At 46.2% G+C, this 19742-nt stretch overlaps 1 protein-coding gene across 3 annotated transcripts in view; it reads left to right on the forward strand.

Annotated features, from left to right (window-relative positions):
• Positions 1 to 402: 402 nt before the first annotated feature.
• The window catches only part of LOC114085317 (short-chain dehydrogenase/reductase family 9C member 7), a 30018-nt gene continuing 10678 nt past the window's right edge, over positions 403 to 19742 (forward strand). Inside the window, exons 1-4 of one of the 3 annotated variants that reach the window (XM_071609745.1) lie at positions 403 to 715; positions 2631 to 2889; positions 4164 to 4327; positions 17912 to 18226. In XM_071609745.1, the coding sequence (XP_071465846.1) occupies positions 403 to 715; positions 2631 to 2889; positions 4164 to 4327; positions 17912 to 18226 (1051 nt within the window). Of the gene's footprint in view, positions 716 to 2630; positions 2890 to 4163; positions 4328 to 5770; positions 7141 to 14576; positions 14692 to 17911; positions 18227 to 19742 lie in introns of those variants that run through there. The other 2 variants (XM_027926519.3, XM_027926500.2) reach the window with 2 other exon arrangements.

Here is a 19742-nt window from a genome sequence, read left to right on the forward strand (position 1 = left end):
GCAGGGGTGTTGTTGTGTGAGATAAATAGAGACAGTTCTAACCCTGGAACTTAGATTAGAATGGCATGTGTGTTAGGTGTGTGTGTGTGTGTGTGTGTGTATTCCTGTGTGGACGCTGGGAAGGAGAGAAGAATCCAGGTGAGGGAAGTGTTGCTGAGTAGAAATGTTTTCTTTGGGACAGGACTCTGGATATCCAAAGGCATCTACATATCAGCATCAGCAAAAGCAGTTCAAAGAGCACAGAGGTGGGGCAGGATCAGGGAGAAAAGGAAAGCCTCTCTGCCAAAGCACCTGGAGGCTGTCCTGCCTACCACAGCTCTGTGTTCTACTTCTTCCCATCCTCTGCCTGAACAGAAGCCAGACTTATTTTACCCAGCATCTGTGCCTGTCCTCTACAAAACGATGTGGCTCTCCCTGGTGGTCCTTGTAGGCCTGTACTACCTTCTGCGCTGGTACAGGGAGAGGCAGGTGGTGAGCCACCTCCAAGATAAGTATGTCTTCATCACAGGCTGTGACACGGGCTTCGGGAATCTGCTGGCCAGGCAGCTGGACATGAAAGGCATGAGGGTGCTGGCTGCATGTCTGACAGAGGAGGGGGCCAAACAGCTGAGGGTGCGGACATCAGAGAGGCTGGAGACGGTGACCCTGGATGTTACCAACACAGAGAGCATTGCTGCAGCCACCCAGTGGGTGAAGGAGCATGTGGGGGAGAGAGGTACCACCCAGATTCCTGATGTTTCTGCTGGTTTCTTTTCTCTGTGTAGGGACATTTCCTGGGTGCTCCCTGGCGAGGCTCCACAAGTGTTTTAGGGACTTGAAGTTATATCTACTTCCTTTCCCTCCCCAGCATGCCTGCTTGAGCCATTCTATCTCCGGTCTCCGCCTCTTATCCCATCCTTGGAATTCTCTAGACTTGGTGAGAGGATTTGAAGAGAATTTGCCCTTGAGAATTTCTCTGTCCTCTGTCTTCCTGTCTAAGTCGAGGGGCTGCATGGCTAGATATGGATTGGCGATGGTACCTTTCTATAGGAATGCTGGAGGCTGGAGCCCTGTGCAGGAAGAGCCAGGCTCATGTATCAGCACTGTATTTTGTTCTTATCAGCTATCCATCCTCCTCCACCTAGAGAGCTGAGGACATTCCTGTGTTCAGAGCAGGATGTGAGGAAAAGGACAGGCTCAGAAAAGTCATGAACTAGGAAGGGGTAACTTTTTCTTTCTTTTACTACATTCTTTTGTCTGTATTATTAGGGAGAAGAAAGCAATGTTGATTTCCTTTTTTTTTCTAAGGGTCAGTGCAAAATAAAATATTGCCGGAAGTACTAGAATGCATAAAACCACAACAAAATTAATCTATAATCTCACCACCTAGAGATAAATACTTTCGACATTTTTAAACATATGAGATTGTATTTTTCACTTAAAAAAAGATGAGTAGTTTACCACTTATTGAAAAATTTCTTCAAATGGTTATATTTAATGATTTGAAACATGGTATCCTTTGACACCGCCCCACTTATTGGAACATAGCTCAGGGTGGTATGTTGAAATTGCTTTGTCATAAATGCTGTCTTAGTAAATTTTTTAAAATTTATATCCTTGGGTTCTTAGGAATGAAATATCTTGATAAAAGATTACGCATTCCCACAAGGGCAAGGAAGGATTGAGGAGGGACACGGCTCCCCCGCCAAGTTTTCCAGATCAACAGGCACCACCACTTGCCCTAAATTGACAGATTCCTGCTCATGCTGCAGGCGATCTGTAGTAAATGCCGTTTGATCCTAGAGATGAGGTTGGGGTCTTTGGGAGTAGTTAACCTGAAGAGTAGTGAACTGGGGACTGGGGAGGAGTGAGGGTGGCCTTCTGGGTGAGTGGGAAGAGAGGGTGTGATTTTTCTGGGGCAGAGGGTGGGACTTGGGTGCTGTAGGTAGGGTGGGGCAGCCTCATCTCCTCCCAAAGCTGCCCTGTGGGTTTCACAAGCATTTCCCCAGGAAAGTTGCTCAATATCAATGCAGGAGGGTTCAAAGTCAGCTTCCTGAGAACAAACACACCAACTGCTTTCCAAATTATCCCCCAACTAGGACTTTAATTCTTTGTTTCTCAACCAAATTCTACCAAGTTATTAGTTTTGCATTTTCTTCCTTTTCCCTTTCACCTTTTCCTCTGCATCCTCTCTTCCCATTTCTCCCCTCCCTCTCCTTTCCTGTCTTTCTTGACCCATAGATCCTGGGGGAGCATTTAATTTAAGCTGCCCAGAAGATAGAAAATGTAGGTAAGAGAATAAAATGTCTGTAAGGATGCCAATAATTTTAAGAGGTCACATGTAGTTTCTGTGTTTCCAGAGTGATGGATGCACGGGACTTCTTCCACATCCCTTTTTGCAATCATCAAATAGGAAGCAACTGCAGGGAGCTGGGGAAGAATCACAGAAGGAGGAGGAAGGGCATCAGTTCTATCGCCTAGTGGCTCCTAGCTTCTGCAGCCCCACCCCAGCAGTTGTGGCTTGCCCCACCTCTCCCTGTCCACGCCTGTCAGAGCTCTCTGTCTGCTACAGTGTGAACTTGAGCCACAACTGTGTCTGCACCACACAGGGAAAATACAGTGTGGTTCTCTCGTCTTCCCACTATCCCCAGGGCTCTGGGGCCTGGTGAATAATGCCGGCATCATCATACCCACTGCTGCCAATGAGTGGCTGACCAAACAGGACTTTGTGAGAGTACTGGAGGTGAACCTGTTGGGAGTGATCGAGGTGACTTTGAGCCTGCTACCCTTAGTGAGGAAAGCGAGGGGCCGCGTGGTCAATGTCGCCAGTATCCTGGGCCGGTTGTCACTCTGTGGTGGCGGCTACTGCATCTCCAAATACGGCGTAGAGGCCTTCTCTGACAGCCTCAGGTATTGGAGGCCCCATCTTGGAGAACCCTCCCTCTCTGGTTTTTGTGACTCTCTCACTTTCTGCCTTCTGAATTTAGGCCATCTGAACTGGGAGACACCATTCCATGTCTTGGGTAAAGGGCAAGGCTTTAGGCCTCAGTGAAGTTAAACACATCTTACCATGGAGGAGGGTCCACAGGCAGAAAGTCTCTGAGGCAGAATTGGAACTAGGATAATTTAGTCTATAGCGCAGACATGACCACTATTATATTCAGTATCAGGGAGTTCTTATAGTGAGGTGGGTCAGCATCTTAGTCTATTCAAGGGGTATTTGTGGGGGCTCTTGTCCAAGTGCATAATAACTGAATCCTAGCACAACAGTAAGGTTTTGTTCCTGACCTAGAATCTCTGATAGCTGGGACAGAGGGGGAGAGAAGATACTCCATCATTACCATCCCTCAGAGCAGTTGTGACTAAATCAGCCACACTAACCATGGCAGCCACCAGATTTGTGGAGGTTCCTATAGAAGGGGTCTTAGCTGAGGGTTGAAGATCCATAATGAAGAGTAGGAGGGCTTCCCAGGTGGGAAAACCTCATCAGACAGGCCCAGTGTGAGCATTAGCTGACTCCTTCTAAGTGAAGGGGTCCTCCTGGGGAAGAAAGACAAGACTGGGTCTGGCATTAGCACGGCTAGGCAGGGAAGCACAGTGGGTTTATAGAGGACCTGGGGGTCTGGACAGGTGTGTACTGTGGGCAATGCAACACCTTGGAGGGATTACAGTAGGGGAGCCACTTGGGCCAGTCGGCATCCAGGGACCCTGCTGACTGCAGTGTGAAGGGAGGCCCCAAGCGGGGGGAGCTGAGACTGAAGGCAGAGATGCTCCCTAGAAGACAGTTGCAAGGTTCCAGGTGGGAGATGGCTGGGAAGCTTCCAGGGGTAGGAGAGGGGAGAAGAGGGGTCTGAGGAGTACAGAAGAGATGACAAGGGGGACAAAGACTTATAATTCATTGGATGTGAGGGAACTGGCAGGAGATTACTCTTAATTGTTGCCTTAAAACAGAATAGGCAGTATTTAGAGCAATAAAGCTGGTATATGCAAAAGTCTTGATTAATATTCAAATATAGGAAGGCAATGCCAACATCACAATTTTTAGCCTCAGGTGTTATATATACTATATACCAAGTTTTTAAATTTCTTTCACCCAATCTTACATTGGAGTATAATTATTTATTGTTTGAGTTTTGTCTTGTGAGGCCTCTGACATCCTTGCCCTCTGATTTTCTTCCTTGCAGGAGAGACCTCTTTTATTTTGGAGTGAAGGTAGCTATAATTGAGCCTGGTTTCTTCAGAACCAACATTTTACCTCTTGAGAGATTCTCACAGACCCTAAAGAATCAATGGAACCAGGCCAGCTCAGAGGTCAAAGAGACCTATGGAGAGAAGTTTCTGGCATCCCGTGAGTAAGCTCTGTACTCATTAATAGGTGGGGAGAGACGCAAACCCTCTTCTTGAATCCTTAGTCTACTACCATCAGTGCCTCCCATGTATCAGGTCTGTCTCCAAGCAAAGTGAGATGGTTAATCCCATACCATTGGTGCTGCATAGGCAACTGGTCACTTTAGAAGGGGCCCTGGCTTATTAAAACGTGGGACACTGTTTCATCTAAAAGCCTCATTTTCACAAGGACAAAAGTAAAACCAGAGAGAAAAGACACTATTGTACTCATGGTCAGCTGGCATGAGAGACAGCTGCCTTCCACATGCTTGGATTTATTTCTAGTTTTGGGAGAGACCTTCAGTTAATGTGCCCAGATATTCCCAGAAACAGAGGTAGGGGTGGTTTAGTGGGGAGCAGCTGTTCCTTGAGGCTAGGTTGTATGGCACCTCCTAGGACCTGGGACAGATTAGATTTGGGGCATGGCTGCTGTAGATGGACAGCAGGAATTCCTTTGCCCCCCCCCCCCCCCCCCCCCGCTATTATTTGCATTTATTTTATGTTGAATTTATTCCCATGCCATACTTTTTGTTTCTTCAGTTTCTTCTGGGATATCTTTTTTCTTTCATTCAACCTCTCCTCCTGGTTTAGGAACAATGTGTTCCTTTTCAGTAAGTGTTATCTCAATGTGGCAGGAGAACTCATTTGAGCTAATTTGACTATGAACTCCGAAACAGTGATGCATCTTGGATGTTTCATTCACCTGAATGTGTTCAATAACCAGAGAATCTACATCTAAGCCTTTAAATTCAGCATCCTCTCTGCATTTTGAAGCATGTGCAACAAAAATTCAGCACTCTTTTTGGGCCACCAACCCTGTATCCAGCCCAACTCTTTGGCGGAGGCACACTTCCAATGTCACCGTTGTAATGCTGAAATGGCACACCTTGTTGCTGCTGCTGCTGCTGCTTCCTCCTCTTTTTCTTCTTCTCCTCCTCCTCCTTCTCCCTCCTTTTCTCCTTCTCCTTCTTTTTCTTCATTTGTTCTTTTTAGATGTTCATGACATAGAGCATATTTGACATATTATACATACATGGAGTATAACTTCCCATTCTTGGGGTTGTACATGATGCGGAGTTACACTGGTTGTGTAGTCACACCTCGCTTCTTTGAAGTGACATTTTTCAGATGCTTAGTGGCTTTTCAGATATGCATACCCTTGATGGCTTGGATAGTTTTATGGATGTTCTTAAAGTGAACACAAAGATTGAACCTCTTGATTTGCATGATTTTGTGGGGTTTCCTGAGTCAAGAGAGTAGAGCACCATTTTCATAGGTCAACTCAGGCTGCTTACAGGAAAAGGGAGGGCATGAATTCTTAGAGATGCTTTCCTCCCTAACTTGATCCCAGAGCAGGAGTATTGGGAGGTAGAAATACATTTGGATCATTTCTCGTTCTGAACAGACATGAAAAAAATTAAATCATTGGATAACATGTACTCAGAGGATTTGTCCTTGGTGACAAACTGCATGGAGCATGCACTGACTGCCTGTTACCCCCGCACACGGTATTCAGCTGGCTGGGATGCCAAGTTCTTCTACATCCCCATGAGCTACCTGCCGACCTTCCTAGTGGACGCCATAATCTCCTGGAATGCTCCAAAGCCTGAAAAGACCCTGTGAAGTCAACGTTGGAGTGCATGGGTTGTGGGAAGTTGGGTACTGTGTGAGGGAGTGGATGCTTCAAGGGAAGGAAACTAGGGCGGAGGGAGGGAGCTGTCGTGTCACTACGTTATCTATCCTACTTTCTTCATTCAAAGGATTCTGCTAAGATATCGCTCACAACTGGTAAATTAGGAGAAAAGACTCAAGGAATTCTGCTAAGGAATAGGAACTTCATAGCACTCATTGATGTCCAATTGATTTTGGTATCTGTTCAAGTTTCTAAGCCTTTTGACCAACCATGAGGAATCTACACAGGTGGGAAAGTTGTAAACAGGTGAGAGGATGCTCAGCTCACACCTGCTGTGCCTTCTGTCCTCCTGTCCTTCTCCTCAGGCTATGCATTATCCCTGGCTAGTTTATATCCTCACATAGTATGCAAATGGCCTGGAGAAAGCAGGGGCACTCATCCTCTGATATCATCTGTGCACCTCATGAGGGGTTAGGAGGGCAACAAGCAGCCAACCTATACCCTCAAGTCTTAGGAGCCAAGTCTGTAGGCATTGGTGGGGAGGAGGTGTCCTCAATACAGATCCTGGCAGAGGACTCAGAAATCAATTTTTTATTTGTCTTGAAACCATGGCTTTCTTTTGATTAGTTTTGTTTTAGAATAAAATTCAAAAATTTCACCAATGCCCAGTGATTTGAACTAAGGGCATGAGGAAAAATGTGGTGTGGACCACTGGGAGGAAGAGTCAGTTGCCTTCATGGAGAATAGGGGGTGAAAGGAATGACCTGAGGTGGGATCAGAAGAGGGAAGTGGTATAATCCCTGCCCTCTCTATCCTCTCTGCCACAGAGGTGAGAGGGACTTGTTTCCCTTCTGAGACTTCCAAATACCTTGATTCACAAGATCAGATAGCAGATGGGCCAGTGTGGAGATGTTCAGAGGATCTGGCCTGTCTCAGATCCCTTTCCTGGGTAGCTGAAACTTCCCTCCCCTCACCAGTCACCTCTCTGTGACCCTCAGTGACCTACATTGATTTTAAACTCACTGCAATTCTGTCCTGTCATTTCTCAGGTCTGTCACTGCTGTTCTACTCCCTCTCCCTTCTGGTGGCATGGAGTGAGAGTCACTTCTGGACCCTGGTCTTTCCTTTTCTACTCAACATTTGCTGAGCATCTCGCACCTCCTGTATGCTGGACAAGAAAGCCTTGAATTATCCCCAACTTCTTAAGACCCGGCTCTATGTGTTGTCCGTATAGTGATGGTCCTCTGGAGTTGGGGCTTAATAGAGAGAGCATTTGCAGAAAGTGATGGAGAGTCCTGGGAGGAGTCGTTGGAGTTGGATAGTATCACCCCAGGTGTCTTGGTTTTCTTGCCTTAGAGGATTTGGAACCTTTAGAGAACCTTGTGTAATTGGTTCACACAAGGACACAGTGTAAATGGATACATGACCAGTGTCCATTGTGAAAACAGTGATATCTAACATTGCAGGGCTATTCATTTTTACTTTCAACAGATACACAAAAATATTAAAATTCTGCATACTAATGGATGCCATGTGATGTTTTGAGTGCCGTTCATTTAAAAAATTTGTCGTGTGGGTCCAGCATCTGAATGTTGAAGAAACAAAGATGAACAAACAAGAAGACTCCTCAAGGATCTTTGAGTTTCTGAACCCCCTTATGTCAGCTCACTCATGGTCAATCCATGTTGTCCCCTCAATGGCAGAGCAAGAGCTCACTTTTTCGTCTGAAGCATCCTAAATTTTGTAACCCTCTCCATATGTGTACACATACAGATAGCACCTGTTTTAGTCAGTTTTTGCATTACCAAAATACCCCAAAAGAACAACTTAAAGGATGAAAAGTTATTTTGGCTCAGGGCATCAGAGGTTTCAGTCCATAGATAGCTGATTCCATTGCTCTGGGCTTATGGTGAGGGAAGAGCAGGGTAGAGGGAAGCTGCTCCCTCATGGCAGTAAGGAAGTAGAGAGAGGGAGGCAGAAGGGGCCACGGGGAAGATGAAGCCTTCCAGGGCAGGACCCAGTGGCCCATCTCCTCCAGCTGTGGCCCATCTCCTCCAGCCATGTCCCATCTGCCTACAGTTAGCACCCAGTCAGTCCGTCCAAATTAGGATGGACTGATTAGGTCATAATTAGTTCTCACAATCCAATCACTTGACTTCCAAACATCCTGCATTGCCACAGGAACTCTATAACAAACCATATCCTTATATCCAAACCATAACAGCACCCCTTCTACACATGAAGCACATTCAATGCACAGGACACACTAAACTAAAAGATAACTGATTCACATTTTCTCCTGGTGGGGCTGATGTTCAGGATGTTTAGATTCACTCTTAGGAGTCCTCTTCAGGGGGTGAAGGAAGTGTGAAGAAGTCCCTGACCCCCATGCTGAGCTCCACTGGGATTCTGGCTACACAACGGTCAGACCTATGGCCCCAAGCATGGACTGTGACTCAAAGGTATCAAGGAAAGCAGTCCAAGTCTTCATTCCAGACCCTCAGCAGAGCTTTCCTCTCTCCTCCTTCCTGAATTATTTCCTGGATGAGGGTCTGGGTCCACTTGGATGGATCTGTGAAGGGACATGAACCCACCTCACCAGAATGCACAGGATGACACCAGAGGCTACCTCACTCCTTTCCCTTTGCTGTGCTGGCCTTCTGTGAGGACAGGTCTTTGAGACCCCACTTCAAGTCTTCAACCCTAAGATCTTTGGTCCTATCAGGAAATGTGTGTCCCTTCATTTCTGGGGGCCCCCAACCCACACCAAGTAGGGCTGGGGACGGGTTTGCACAATGAGCCTCATTTCCTGTCCTATCCAGTTCTGCTTTTCCTCTGGCGCGCCTCCCCTTCAGCAGAAGCTCCATTCTGCATGGAGGAAGGGGTGTGGGTGGGGTTGGCCTGATGCTAGAGAAAGTGGTTTCCTTGTAGCTCAGCTGAATTCCATGACAGCTCTGCCTAGATGCTGTCAGTACCCTGACGACAAGGAGTGCTTAGCCCTTGGGGAGAAGCCCCAGGATCCATACAGGACTGTTCTTCATATAGCTGAGCCTTCGGTTTCTGCAGGAAGCTTTCTTACTTTAAACTCACCTCCTCCTATTCTTTATCCATCAGAGACATGATAAATGTGGACTGTTGGGAGATGCTAAGAGCTATGAAACTCTAGTTTCTTTTGCCCCTACCCACCTCTCTGCCTCCCTGCCCTGCTTCCCCCAAGCCTTGTTGAGAAATGGCATCTTCCCCCTCATGCTGAGGGCTCCTCCATGGACAGTGGTTATGGGGTCCAGGCTCTAGCTGTCTTTGGTCTCCTGAGGGGAAGTTCTCTCGTATCAGCTATACTGGATATACACCGAACAAACACTTTTCCAGTGGTTAGGGCTCAGGGCTGTCCATGGCTGGCTGAGGCTCAGGAAACCCTGCTGTCTCAGTGGTGTGTGTTCAACTGAGTCTTTTCTGCTTTCAGTCACTCAGTGTCTGAAGGGCTTGGATTCTGGATGTGTGACCAGGCAGGGGCGGCCCCACGGGAGGAGGAAGAAAATGTGATGGGTAACCAGGGCTGCTGTTCAGGATGTGAAGTGTAAAAACTGTTACGCCTGCCTTGTGCAAGTCATTTCTTCTTCCCTTTCAGTAGCTCTGGGAGTGTCATTCCTGTATGTGGTTTCCCAGCCCCCATTACCTTATCTTCCCCCTTTCAGATGGAAGAATTGGATGATGCAAATGATCCAATCCCTCCCTAGAGGGTCCAATTTCTCAATTATTTTAAACCTTGCAATTCAAATTTCATGTTTTCTTTTAAATTTTTTAAAATATTTTTATTTGAAGATGGACACAATACCTTTATTTTTTTTTTATGCTGAGGACCAGCACCTCACACATGCTAGGCAAACACTCTACCATTGAGCTACAGCCCCAGCCCTCTGTGGTTTATTTTTGAGAAAAAAATTCATTTCATTTGTCAATGGATAGACATTTATCACAAGACAGTGCAGCCTAGCATTGTCCCCCACCCAAACCTATCTTCCACTGACTTCTTGGACAAATATAATTTGTTGTCCTTGGCTTCTCAGTGTTCCTTATGTCACTCATGCTTAGGGTGGACTGGAAGACATGCTGCAAGAACAGCTGTTTGTGGAAATGTGCTCACCTTGTTGGTCTCTCTTTGAAAGAAAGATTTTTCACAAAACCCAAAACCCAACATTTCTCTGAAAATGTGACTGCCACTGCCTATTCCTCTTCCTCCTCCTCCTCCTCCTCCTCCTCCTTCTTTTCTTTTTCTTTTATTGCTGGGGACTTTTCCACCGAGCCACATCCTCAGCCCTTGCTAAGCCACTTAGGGCATTGCTAAGTTGCTGAGGCTGGCCTTGCTTGTCTCAGCCTCCCAAGCTTCTTGGACTACAGGCGAGCACCACTGCACCTGGCTCCTCTTCTATTTTTATGCTCTAAGGAAGTCACAGAGAATGCAGTTGCTGCTATAGCTGGCATTTGGGCCTACACTAGGGTGGGTAACTTCAATTTCTGTAGAGAATTATTTTGTCCTGGTTGAACAAATTTAAAGTGAAGAGCAAGAAAGGAAGACAAATTGTTGTGAAATGTTAGACTCATATTTGACTAAATTTATGTGGTTTTATCAACTTGGAAACAATGCTCTCAATTTCCCTTTACAGTGTGTATCACAAAAATGTCCTGTCAACTAAAATGATGTTTCCTCTTACTGCACAAATCACAACTATTTCCTGTTGAGTAACATGATGTTTTGACTTTTATTTCAATATATCTTAGAATGAATATTCAAGGATAAATTATTCATTGAGTACATCTGAGAGACAGTTATTCATTTGATCCCCCTTTACTTTACTTCTGATGTCAGATTTCTCCCTGGGAATCTCACATTTCCTTTTCCCAGGGAAAAGAGGGACCTATTCTTATCTACTCTTTTGGTCTTTTTCTTGTAGTCCTAGAGAGAATAACGATCATTTGATTTTCTAAGGAGTGATTCTGGATGCTGAGCTAAGCTCAAGGAGCTTAGAAAACTATCCAAGTTGGTAGCTAGTTGGTAGTAGAGGTGGGTTTGGAACCCATGTGTGTCCTAATTTAAAATGTATCCTTCTATTAAAATTTTTCTGCTGCCCAGGAAGACCCAGAACTAGGACTCGAGCAGGCAAAAAAAAAAAAAAAAAAAAAACAGTTGTCATGCAGGAGACTCTGAATGAAGGGTTCCAATGTGTGTGAGTGTGGTGGAGATGGGGGATTTGGGGATCACTAAGGAGTGGGAAGATCAGGAGAAGTGGTTAGGAAGAAAGTCCTTATATCAAGACATTCTTTGGAAATCCAATGGTCTCTATTGGAACTGATCCATGTAGATCAACAGTAAGAAACTTGAGGAGTTCATGCCAGAGTACCTGGTATTGGCCTGCCTACTACAACCCTCTGGTCTATGTCCTCCTCTATGTCAGAAGTAGGATATATTTCATCCCAGCATATCTGCATCTGTCCCCTGTAAAGCCACGTGGTTCACCTGACAATTTTGTTGGGTCTCTGCTGCCCTCTTTGCTAGTACCAGGAGATGCAGATGGTGAGCCACCTCTAAGACAAGTATGTCTTCATCATGAACTGTAACTTGGGCTTTGGGAGCCTGCTGGTCAGGCAGTTGGGCATGTGAGGCTTGAGGATATTTCCTTCATTTCTGATGGAAGAGGCAGTTGAGCAGTTGAGGGACCAGACATCAGACAGGATGGAAATGGTGACCTCTCTGGATGTCACCAAGACAGACCACATCACTGAAGCCATCTAGTGGGTGAAGAAATGTGTGGGAGACAGAAGTATCACCCAAATTCCTGATGTGTCTGCTGGTTTCTTTTCTCTATGAAGGGGATGCCTCCTGGGTGCTTGCTGGAAAAACTCCACAGCTGTTTGGGGGACTTAAAGTAATAACTGCTTCCTTTCCCTCCCCATGCCAACTTGAGACAGGCTGGAGAAAGGCTGGGCAGGTAGGCATGAAGGGTTTATGGAGGGAGGGCCTGAGGGGCAGTATGTGCTTTATGCTGTGGGCAGTGCAACCCCTGAGAGGGAATTGGAGCAGGGGAGCCACTTGAGCCAATCAGAATCCAGGGACCCTGCTGACTGCAGGGTGGAGGGTGGCCCTGCGTGTGAGGAAGCTAAGACTGAAGCCAGAGATGTTCCCAAGATGACAGTTGCAGGATCCCAGCTGAGAGAAGGCTGGGGAACTTTCTGGGGCAGGAGAGGAGAAGAAGAAGACTGAGGAGTACAGAGGACAAAGTCTTATAATTCATTGGATGTAAGGGAACTGGAAGGAGATAGCTCTTAATTGGCACCTTGAAGCAGAACAGGTAGTATTTAGAGAGGTAAACTAGCATATACAAAATACTTGGAACATCATTCAAACATACAGAAGTGCTGGGTTGTGGTGACACATGCTGTAATCCCAGAGATTTGGGAGATGAAAGCAGGAGTGTTGCAAGTTTGAGGCCAGCTATAGCAACTAAGTGAAAACCTGTCTCAAAATAAAAAGGACTGGAGATGTAATTCAGTGGTAAAGCAACGCTGGATTCAATCACCAGTGCAAGGAAAAAAAAAAAAAAAAAAGCCCAAAGCACAGAGAGACAATGCCAACATGATTTTTCCCCATTGCTGTATTTTCTAATGCCCAGGCCTCCTAGCTTATCTCATTCTAAATCTGTTTGGAATTTTTATTGAATTTATTTAGCTTTTTGTCTTTCATTCTCCTGTGTTAATAATGCAAGAATATTAACAAAGTAAAATGATTGGCTTATGGGAGCTGTAACCTAATTAGTCCATCCTAGTTTGAATAGACTAACTGGGTGGTAACTGTAGGCAGGTGGAGTATGGCTGGAGGAGGTAGGTCATTGAGTTGTTCCGTAGAAGGGTTCATCTTCCATGCAGTCCCCTCCCCACCTTCTGCTTCCTGGCCACTATTGTGGTGCAGTGTGCTTCCATCATGCCCTTTCACCGTGATGTTCTACTTCATATTGGGCCCAGAGCAATGGAGTCGGTCAGCCATGAACTGAAACTCTGAAATCATGAGCCAAAATAAACCTTTTCTCCTCTAAATTGTTCTTGTCATATATTTTGGTTGCAGCAATGAAGACCTGACTAACACAGAAATTGGTAACAAGGAGTGAGATCATTTCTGTGACTAAACTGACCATGTGGTTCAGAAGCCTTTAGAAAGGGTTTGTGGGAAGAGTTTGGAAAAGTTTGTAGACACATGATGGAGAAGACTTAGAATCTTTTAAACAGAGCTTAATGGGCAATCCTAGTGGGAACTCAGAAGACCAGAATGCTAATAGGAATCCAGGCAGTATAGGTTGTGCTCCCCTGGTTTCAGAGAAGAATAGGGACTCTATAGAAAATTGGATTAGAGACCATTGTGTTAGATTCTGGCAAAGAACTTATCTACATTTTGCCCAAGTTCTGAGATTGAGTGAAGCTGAATTTAAAGGTGGTGTACTATTTGGGGGCAAGGATTCACAGCCAAGAGTTTGACTTGAGTCTAAAATGACACTTTGGACTTGGACTTTGGGGCTATGTTGGGACTGTTAAGACTATGGAAACTCTTGAAGATAAACATAAATGCATTTTGCACTGTGAGATGGACATGAATTTTTGGGGTCTAGGGATGAAATGTTATGGTTGGGATATGAGATATTCCCTAAAATCTTTTGTGTTATTGAAGGAATATTCAGAGATGAAATGATTTGATTATGAGAGCTACACATAATCACCCATCCTAGTTTGAATGGACTAACTGGGTGGTAACTGTAGGCAGGTGGGGCATGGCTGGAGGAGGTGGGTCACTGGGGGTTTGCCCTGGAAGGATTCATCTTCCCCACTTTCTCTACTTCCTGGCTGCCATGAGGGGAGTGGAACTTGTCTGCCATGCCCTTCCACTATGACGTTCTGCTTCATCTCAGGCCCAGAGCAATGGAGTCAGCCCACAATGGGCTGAACCTCTGAAACTATGAACCCAAATAAACTTTTCCTCCTCTAAGTAAGTTGTTCTTGTCATGAATTTTAGTCACAGCAATGAAAACCTAACTGACACACCTTCCAAGGTCTCTGAAGTCCTTGCCATTTGCTTTTCTGTCTTGCAACAGGGAACTTTCCTTTTTGGGGTAAAATTGGCTATTACTGAGCCAGGCTTCTGTAAGACTAACAAAACCAACACTGTGAGGCTTGTGGGGTTTTTACAGGAGGCATGGGACAGGACTAGCCCAAAGGTCAGGGAGAATCTATGGTGAGAAGTTTCTTGTATCTTGTGATTGAACTGTACACAGTGGGGACAGAAGCAGACTCTTATCTGGAAACTTGGGTTCATCATTTGCACCTCCACCCTTAAGGTCAATCATTCATATTCTGACTCACCCACAAAGTAAGGCTGTTTAACCCCATCCTATAGTGCTGTGGCCAGCTGGTCACCTAATAAAAGCTTATTATAATTGGGGGCACTATCTCATCTAAACCCTCAACATTTTGAAAGAATAAACTAAAGCTAGAGAGGGAAGACATGGTAGACTCATGGCAAGATAGTTAGGTTTGAAGATAGCTGATTTTCATGTTCATAGTTTTGTTGGCAGAGACCTTCAATTTGTGCAACAAAGATATTCCCAGAATGACAGCCAGATGTGCCTGAGTGTGGAACAGTTGTTCCTAGGGTAAGTTTGGGGTCATTCATTGGGAAATGTGGATAGATTAGGTCTGGGGCATATTATTGTGGAGCCAGTAATTCTTAGAAACTTTCCTACTAATTTAAAGATCTGTGTGGAACTAAAGGGATATGCAAGTACATTCAGTACCCTTTATCATCCTAAGCAGACCTCAACATATTTGAAAAAATTTGACAAAAATCAGGTTGAATCTATCCTTGGTGACAGACTGAATGGAGTATGTACTGACCACTTGTTTCCCCCACCACTACCATATACACCGAGTACTCACCTGACTGGGGCACCAAGCTCCCTTACCTCACCTTAAACTGCATGCCCACCTGCCCGGTGGAAGCCATGGTTTTCTGGAACTCTCCAAGGTTGGTCAAGGTCTGTGAAACCAAGACTTGGGTGCTTGGAAGGGTCTAGTTGGGGTGATGGGTGAAGGTGATGTGTCATGAAGTGGAAAATAGAGTGATGGGAAGGATAAGCTCAAGTCTCCAGGATCATAGGTCAACCCCCCCTCCTAACCTCTGCTCCAAGTTTTTCCTGGAACATTAGTCAGGACTCTGGGAATTTTATGAAGAATGAATCACCTCTTACAGTCGAGAAATGGAGATCTGACTGCATATGTTGGCATCCTATTTCTCTGAGCAGCCATTCAAGGCTCTGAGGCTCATGGCCCACTGTCCACACTGAGGAACACACATTTTTAAAAATTTTTTTTTAGTTATACATGACACAATTATCTTTATTTTGTTTATTTATTTTTATGTGGTGCTGAGGATCGAACTCAGTAACTCACATGTGCAAGGCAAGTGCTCTGCCACTGAGTCACAACCCCAGCTCTGTAAAATACATTTTGAGGAGGCATGAGCATCATGGGCAGGGTTCAGTCCTTGCCTGCTCTTCCTTGAGCCCACCTCCTAGTGTGTACACACATTGTACACCCAGGTGAAAATGAGCTGGAGGAGGTATAGGCTTTTCTCCTTATGGGAATGGAGTGGGTGGAAGGGTAACCACAAGACTCTCTCTGGGCCTCAGGTGGCAGCTCATCAGGGTCCCCTGTCATCTGGGAGTGGGAAGCATTCACATCCTAGCATGTGGTCCCCATCCCTCACACCATCTGCTTCCAGTGCCTGCCTTTTCAGTTTAAGCCCAGCAGAATACTGCCTTAGCCAGCAGTTAGCAGGAAGAAAGTTCCAGGAAATGACTGGATCAGACCCAGGCCTGCTTTGGGCCAGTTCTGCGTTATCCTTCTCCAAGGCCAGAGCCAACTCCCAGATCTCACCTGCATCTTCAAAAACAGGGAAGCCCACTGTCCTTGGGCCTGCTCAGCCCTTGGAGGATATTATCTAAGTCTTCCCAGCCATAACTGGGCAAAAAGTGACTGGGGGATGCTTTCCAGATCCGCTGTACTGTGGGGAAAGTATGAAGTAAGTCAGGTTTGCCTGCCACCACTCCCTCCTCCATCATCTATGTGCTTTGGGTCTGCTTTTTAGAGATGGGTTTGTGATCTAACTCCACACGTACTCCCATCATCCTCAGTTCAGAATAACCAAGATGAGACACCTGCTTTATCTGCTTTGGGGGCTGGCCAGATTTGGTACATAGTGCAACATAGAGCTAAAACCTGAGTTCCTTTCCTTCTTGGGAACTTGTGGTTTATTTCTGTGTCAGACCCTTGGAACAGGAAAGGTGTGAACTATGACCAGGCTCATCCCAATGAAAGGTGACCCTGGAGGTTGAGCCAAGAAACCACCCTGGGCTCTAGCATCATTCTGTCCTTGCTTCTTATGCAATCCTGGGTGTGGCCCTCTCACTACTCACACCTACCTGGTTTCCTTATTCCTTTGCTTTACCAGCTTCCCTCCTGCCTTTCTGTGAGCTTTCTGCCCCATTGCCTGGAATTTCTCCTTCCCCTCCAAGTCCTAACCCTGTTATTTTCCAAGTCTTGAGCCCCCTATGGAATAGTCCTCTCCTCCTCCTGTGCCTCTTCCCTCTCAGAGCCAAGGACTCTGCCCAGGCCCTTTCCTCAGCTGCCCAGTGAACTCACCATGCATTTCCATCATCTGCCTGAACCTCAGGCTCAGTGATGCTTGGATCAAAATGATCCCTTCCCTGCCTTCCTGTCCATGCCCAACTCTCGACTACTGGCTTCTCTTGCCACCTGTGGTTCTACTTGTCAAGGCCCCCTACCTTCAAATGGCTCTGACTCCTAACTTCCATTCAATTAGCCACTGTGTCTCCTGGCTTCAGAGTTCCCTTCCACGGTCACCCCACCTTCAGTCTTCGTGCTTCATCAGACCACCTAGAGTATTGAAATAAAGTCCTGAGGGTGAACGAAAGATACCTTCCTGGTTAGGGAGCTGCTATGCCCTCTGTCTTTGGCTCCCTTCATTGGTAGGGGTGGGTGGAATTCTGAAATGGTTTGGAAGGCAGTGGGGACTCCTTGCTAATGACCTGAGTATCACTCCACAAGCCAGGCCCTGAGTATCTCAAGTCTTTCCGCTTTCTGGTAGGTGGGGTCTCATATCCACATCCCCCCAATAGGAGGGCCCAGCTTCCTCTGGCCTCAGGACAATGGAGGCACACAACCTAGGAAAACCCTTTGTTTTTCACCATTTCTGATGATGGAGACTCACTTAAGATCTCCAAAGAGTTGATGATCTGGGCTTCAATTTCTCTTGGGGTTTGGAGGGCATAAGCCCAATTTTATTTTGAATTCATGAATTCATCTTAATGCTTTCCCTGAAAATAAAAGTTAAATTTATACACATGCCTGTACTCACGACAAATGATTTTGATCCCTAGGCTAGAGGTGGAGCTGGGGTGGGGCTTTTCCAGAGCAGGGGTCCCTAGGCTGAGTCTTCCTTTCTTATTTGCCCTCTCATGCCATCCAGGTGAACTTCTTCATGGCACCCACATTGCCATTGGGGACTTTCCCATTTTTGGCACCTTCACCCATCAGGGCAGGGGGAGAGAGGGAGGTAATCACCAGAGCTGTCAGAGGTGACATGCTTCAGGTTGGACTTGAATTTCTTGCATCTTGGCTAATTGGTGGTGATGTATCCACCTATAAAGATGACAGAGTATCTTAGGCAGGGCCCTGCATCTGTTGCAAGTAGTAGAAGCTCTCCTTACCTGTGGGTTCCAGCAGAGTGTCACCAGGGACCTAAGAACCAACCTCTCCTGCTGTTTCCTGAGCCCTGTTCTTCTTTGCCATCAGCTCCCCACTGCTCAATGGCAGCACTCACGGACCTCTCTTTTATGTATCGCTGGTTCAAGAATTGCAATCTTGTTCGCAACCTCTCAGAGAAGTATGTCTTCATCACCGGCTGTGACTCGGGCTTTGGGAACCAGTTGGCCAGACAGCTGGTTGATCGGGGTATGCGAGTGCTGGCTGCTTGCCTCACTGAGGAGGGAGCCCAGAAACTTCAACAGGATACCTCCTACCAACTGCAGACCATCCTACTGGATGTCACCAAGACTGAGAGCATCAAGGCAGCAGCCCAGTGGGTGAGGGACCAAGTGGGCGAGCAAGGTGGGGCAAACAGCATCCTTTGGCTTTCTTAGTTTACGCTATTTCTGCATCTCTCTGTTTCCCCCTCCTCCCTTCCTGCTTCCTCATCATCTGACAGTATTAGGGACACTGATGTCCAAAGGGGGTGGGAGAGCTGATGTAGGGAATGAGCAGGGAACTGGGACTGGGAGCTCTGGCTCTGTCAGGTTGGAAAGCACTGCATGATTTGTCCTGTTCACATGAAGAGGTGATTTCCCAAGAAAGGATTCTCTCCCAGAAACTCAGGGACAGGGCAGAGGTTATGACAGGAAGCGAGGGAGGAAAGATGTATTCTGTATATTCAAACCTCTCAAGATGGAAGTGTCTCTTGGAAATGTCAGTAGTCCTACCATCTCCTATAGAAATTCAAGCATATTTCGTGTAGTTCTCAGGCTAGGGGCAGAGGCAAGGGGACAGGAGGTTGGATGCCGTGAATCAGGGCATTCTCTGTGTCAGGCAGCGGGGAGGCAGATCTCTTCCTTACCTCACCATGGATGTTGGTGCCTACATCTGAGTGGCTACTTGCATTGAGAAAGGAGGCTGTGAGCTGGGGCTGGACCAAGAGTATGGGGGAACCTGCCCAGTGAACTTCCAGCACATAGGTTGTGAGTGCAGGATAGGGAGGATCAGGATAGTTCTATAGTAGAAACAGAAACCTAGAGGAAGTCCTCACTCCCAAGGAAATGAGTCTAGAGCCTCAGTCCAGGTGGGAGCAACAGAACCCTGGAACCCAGGAGGAGCCAAACAGTAGCTCCTTGTTTTACTTTTTTCTTTAGCATTTATTGCCATCCAACACAATGCAATACTTATTTTTCTTGTTTATTAATTGTTTCCTGTGCTAGTTTCCTGGGAAAAGAACTTTTTTGTCTCTTACTTATTACATCCTTAGCAAGGGTGAGCCTCTCTCTCTGCCAGGCTTCCTCAGCCAGCTCCTTACATTCCACCTTAAGCCACTTGCATTCATGATTCAGTGGCTGTATTAGTCTCCTATTGCTGCTATAACAAATTCACACAAACACAGTGGCTTAAAAACACACGTTTATTATCTTGTAACTCTGGAGGAAACAAGTCCAAAATGGGTCTCACTAGGTTACATTCAAGGGCTCAGCAGAACTATGCTCCCTCTGGGAGCAGGGGAGATCCATTTCCTTGCTTTACCCAGCTTCTAAAGGGTGCCTGCATTCCTTAGCACACGGCTGCTTCCTCCATCTTCAAGGCCAGCAAAGTTGACCTGTGTCCTTCACCCTTTTTCCATCTCTCTGGTTCTCTGGCTTCTGCTTTCTTTTACTTAGAAGGACTCTTGTGATTCTCTTGGGCTTCACAGGCAAATCTGGGATAATCTCCCCATTAAGATCAGTTGATTAGCTACCTCAATTCCATCTGCAGCCTCAATTCTCCTTTCCCATGTAACCCCATGTGTCACAGGTTCCTGGGATTAGGAACCTGATCCTAATACTTGGAGGATGATTATTCTGCCTATGCAACATTCTTACTCTAA

This window comes from Marmota flaviventris, chromosome 3, assembly GCF_047511675.1.
Source record: "Marmota flaviventris isolate mMarFla1 chromosome 3, mMarFla1.hap1, whole genome shotgun sequence".
NCBI lineage: Eukaryota > Metazoa > Chordata > Mammalia > Rodentia > Sciuridae > Marmota > Marmota flaviventris.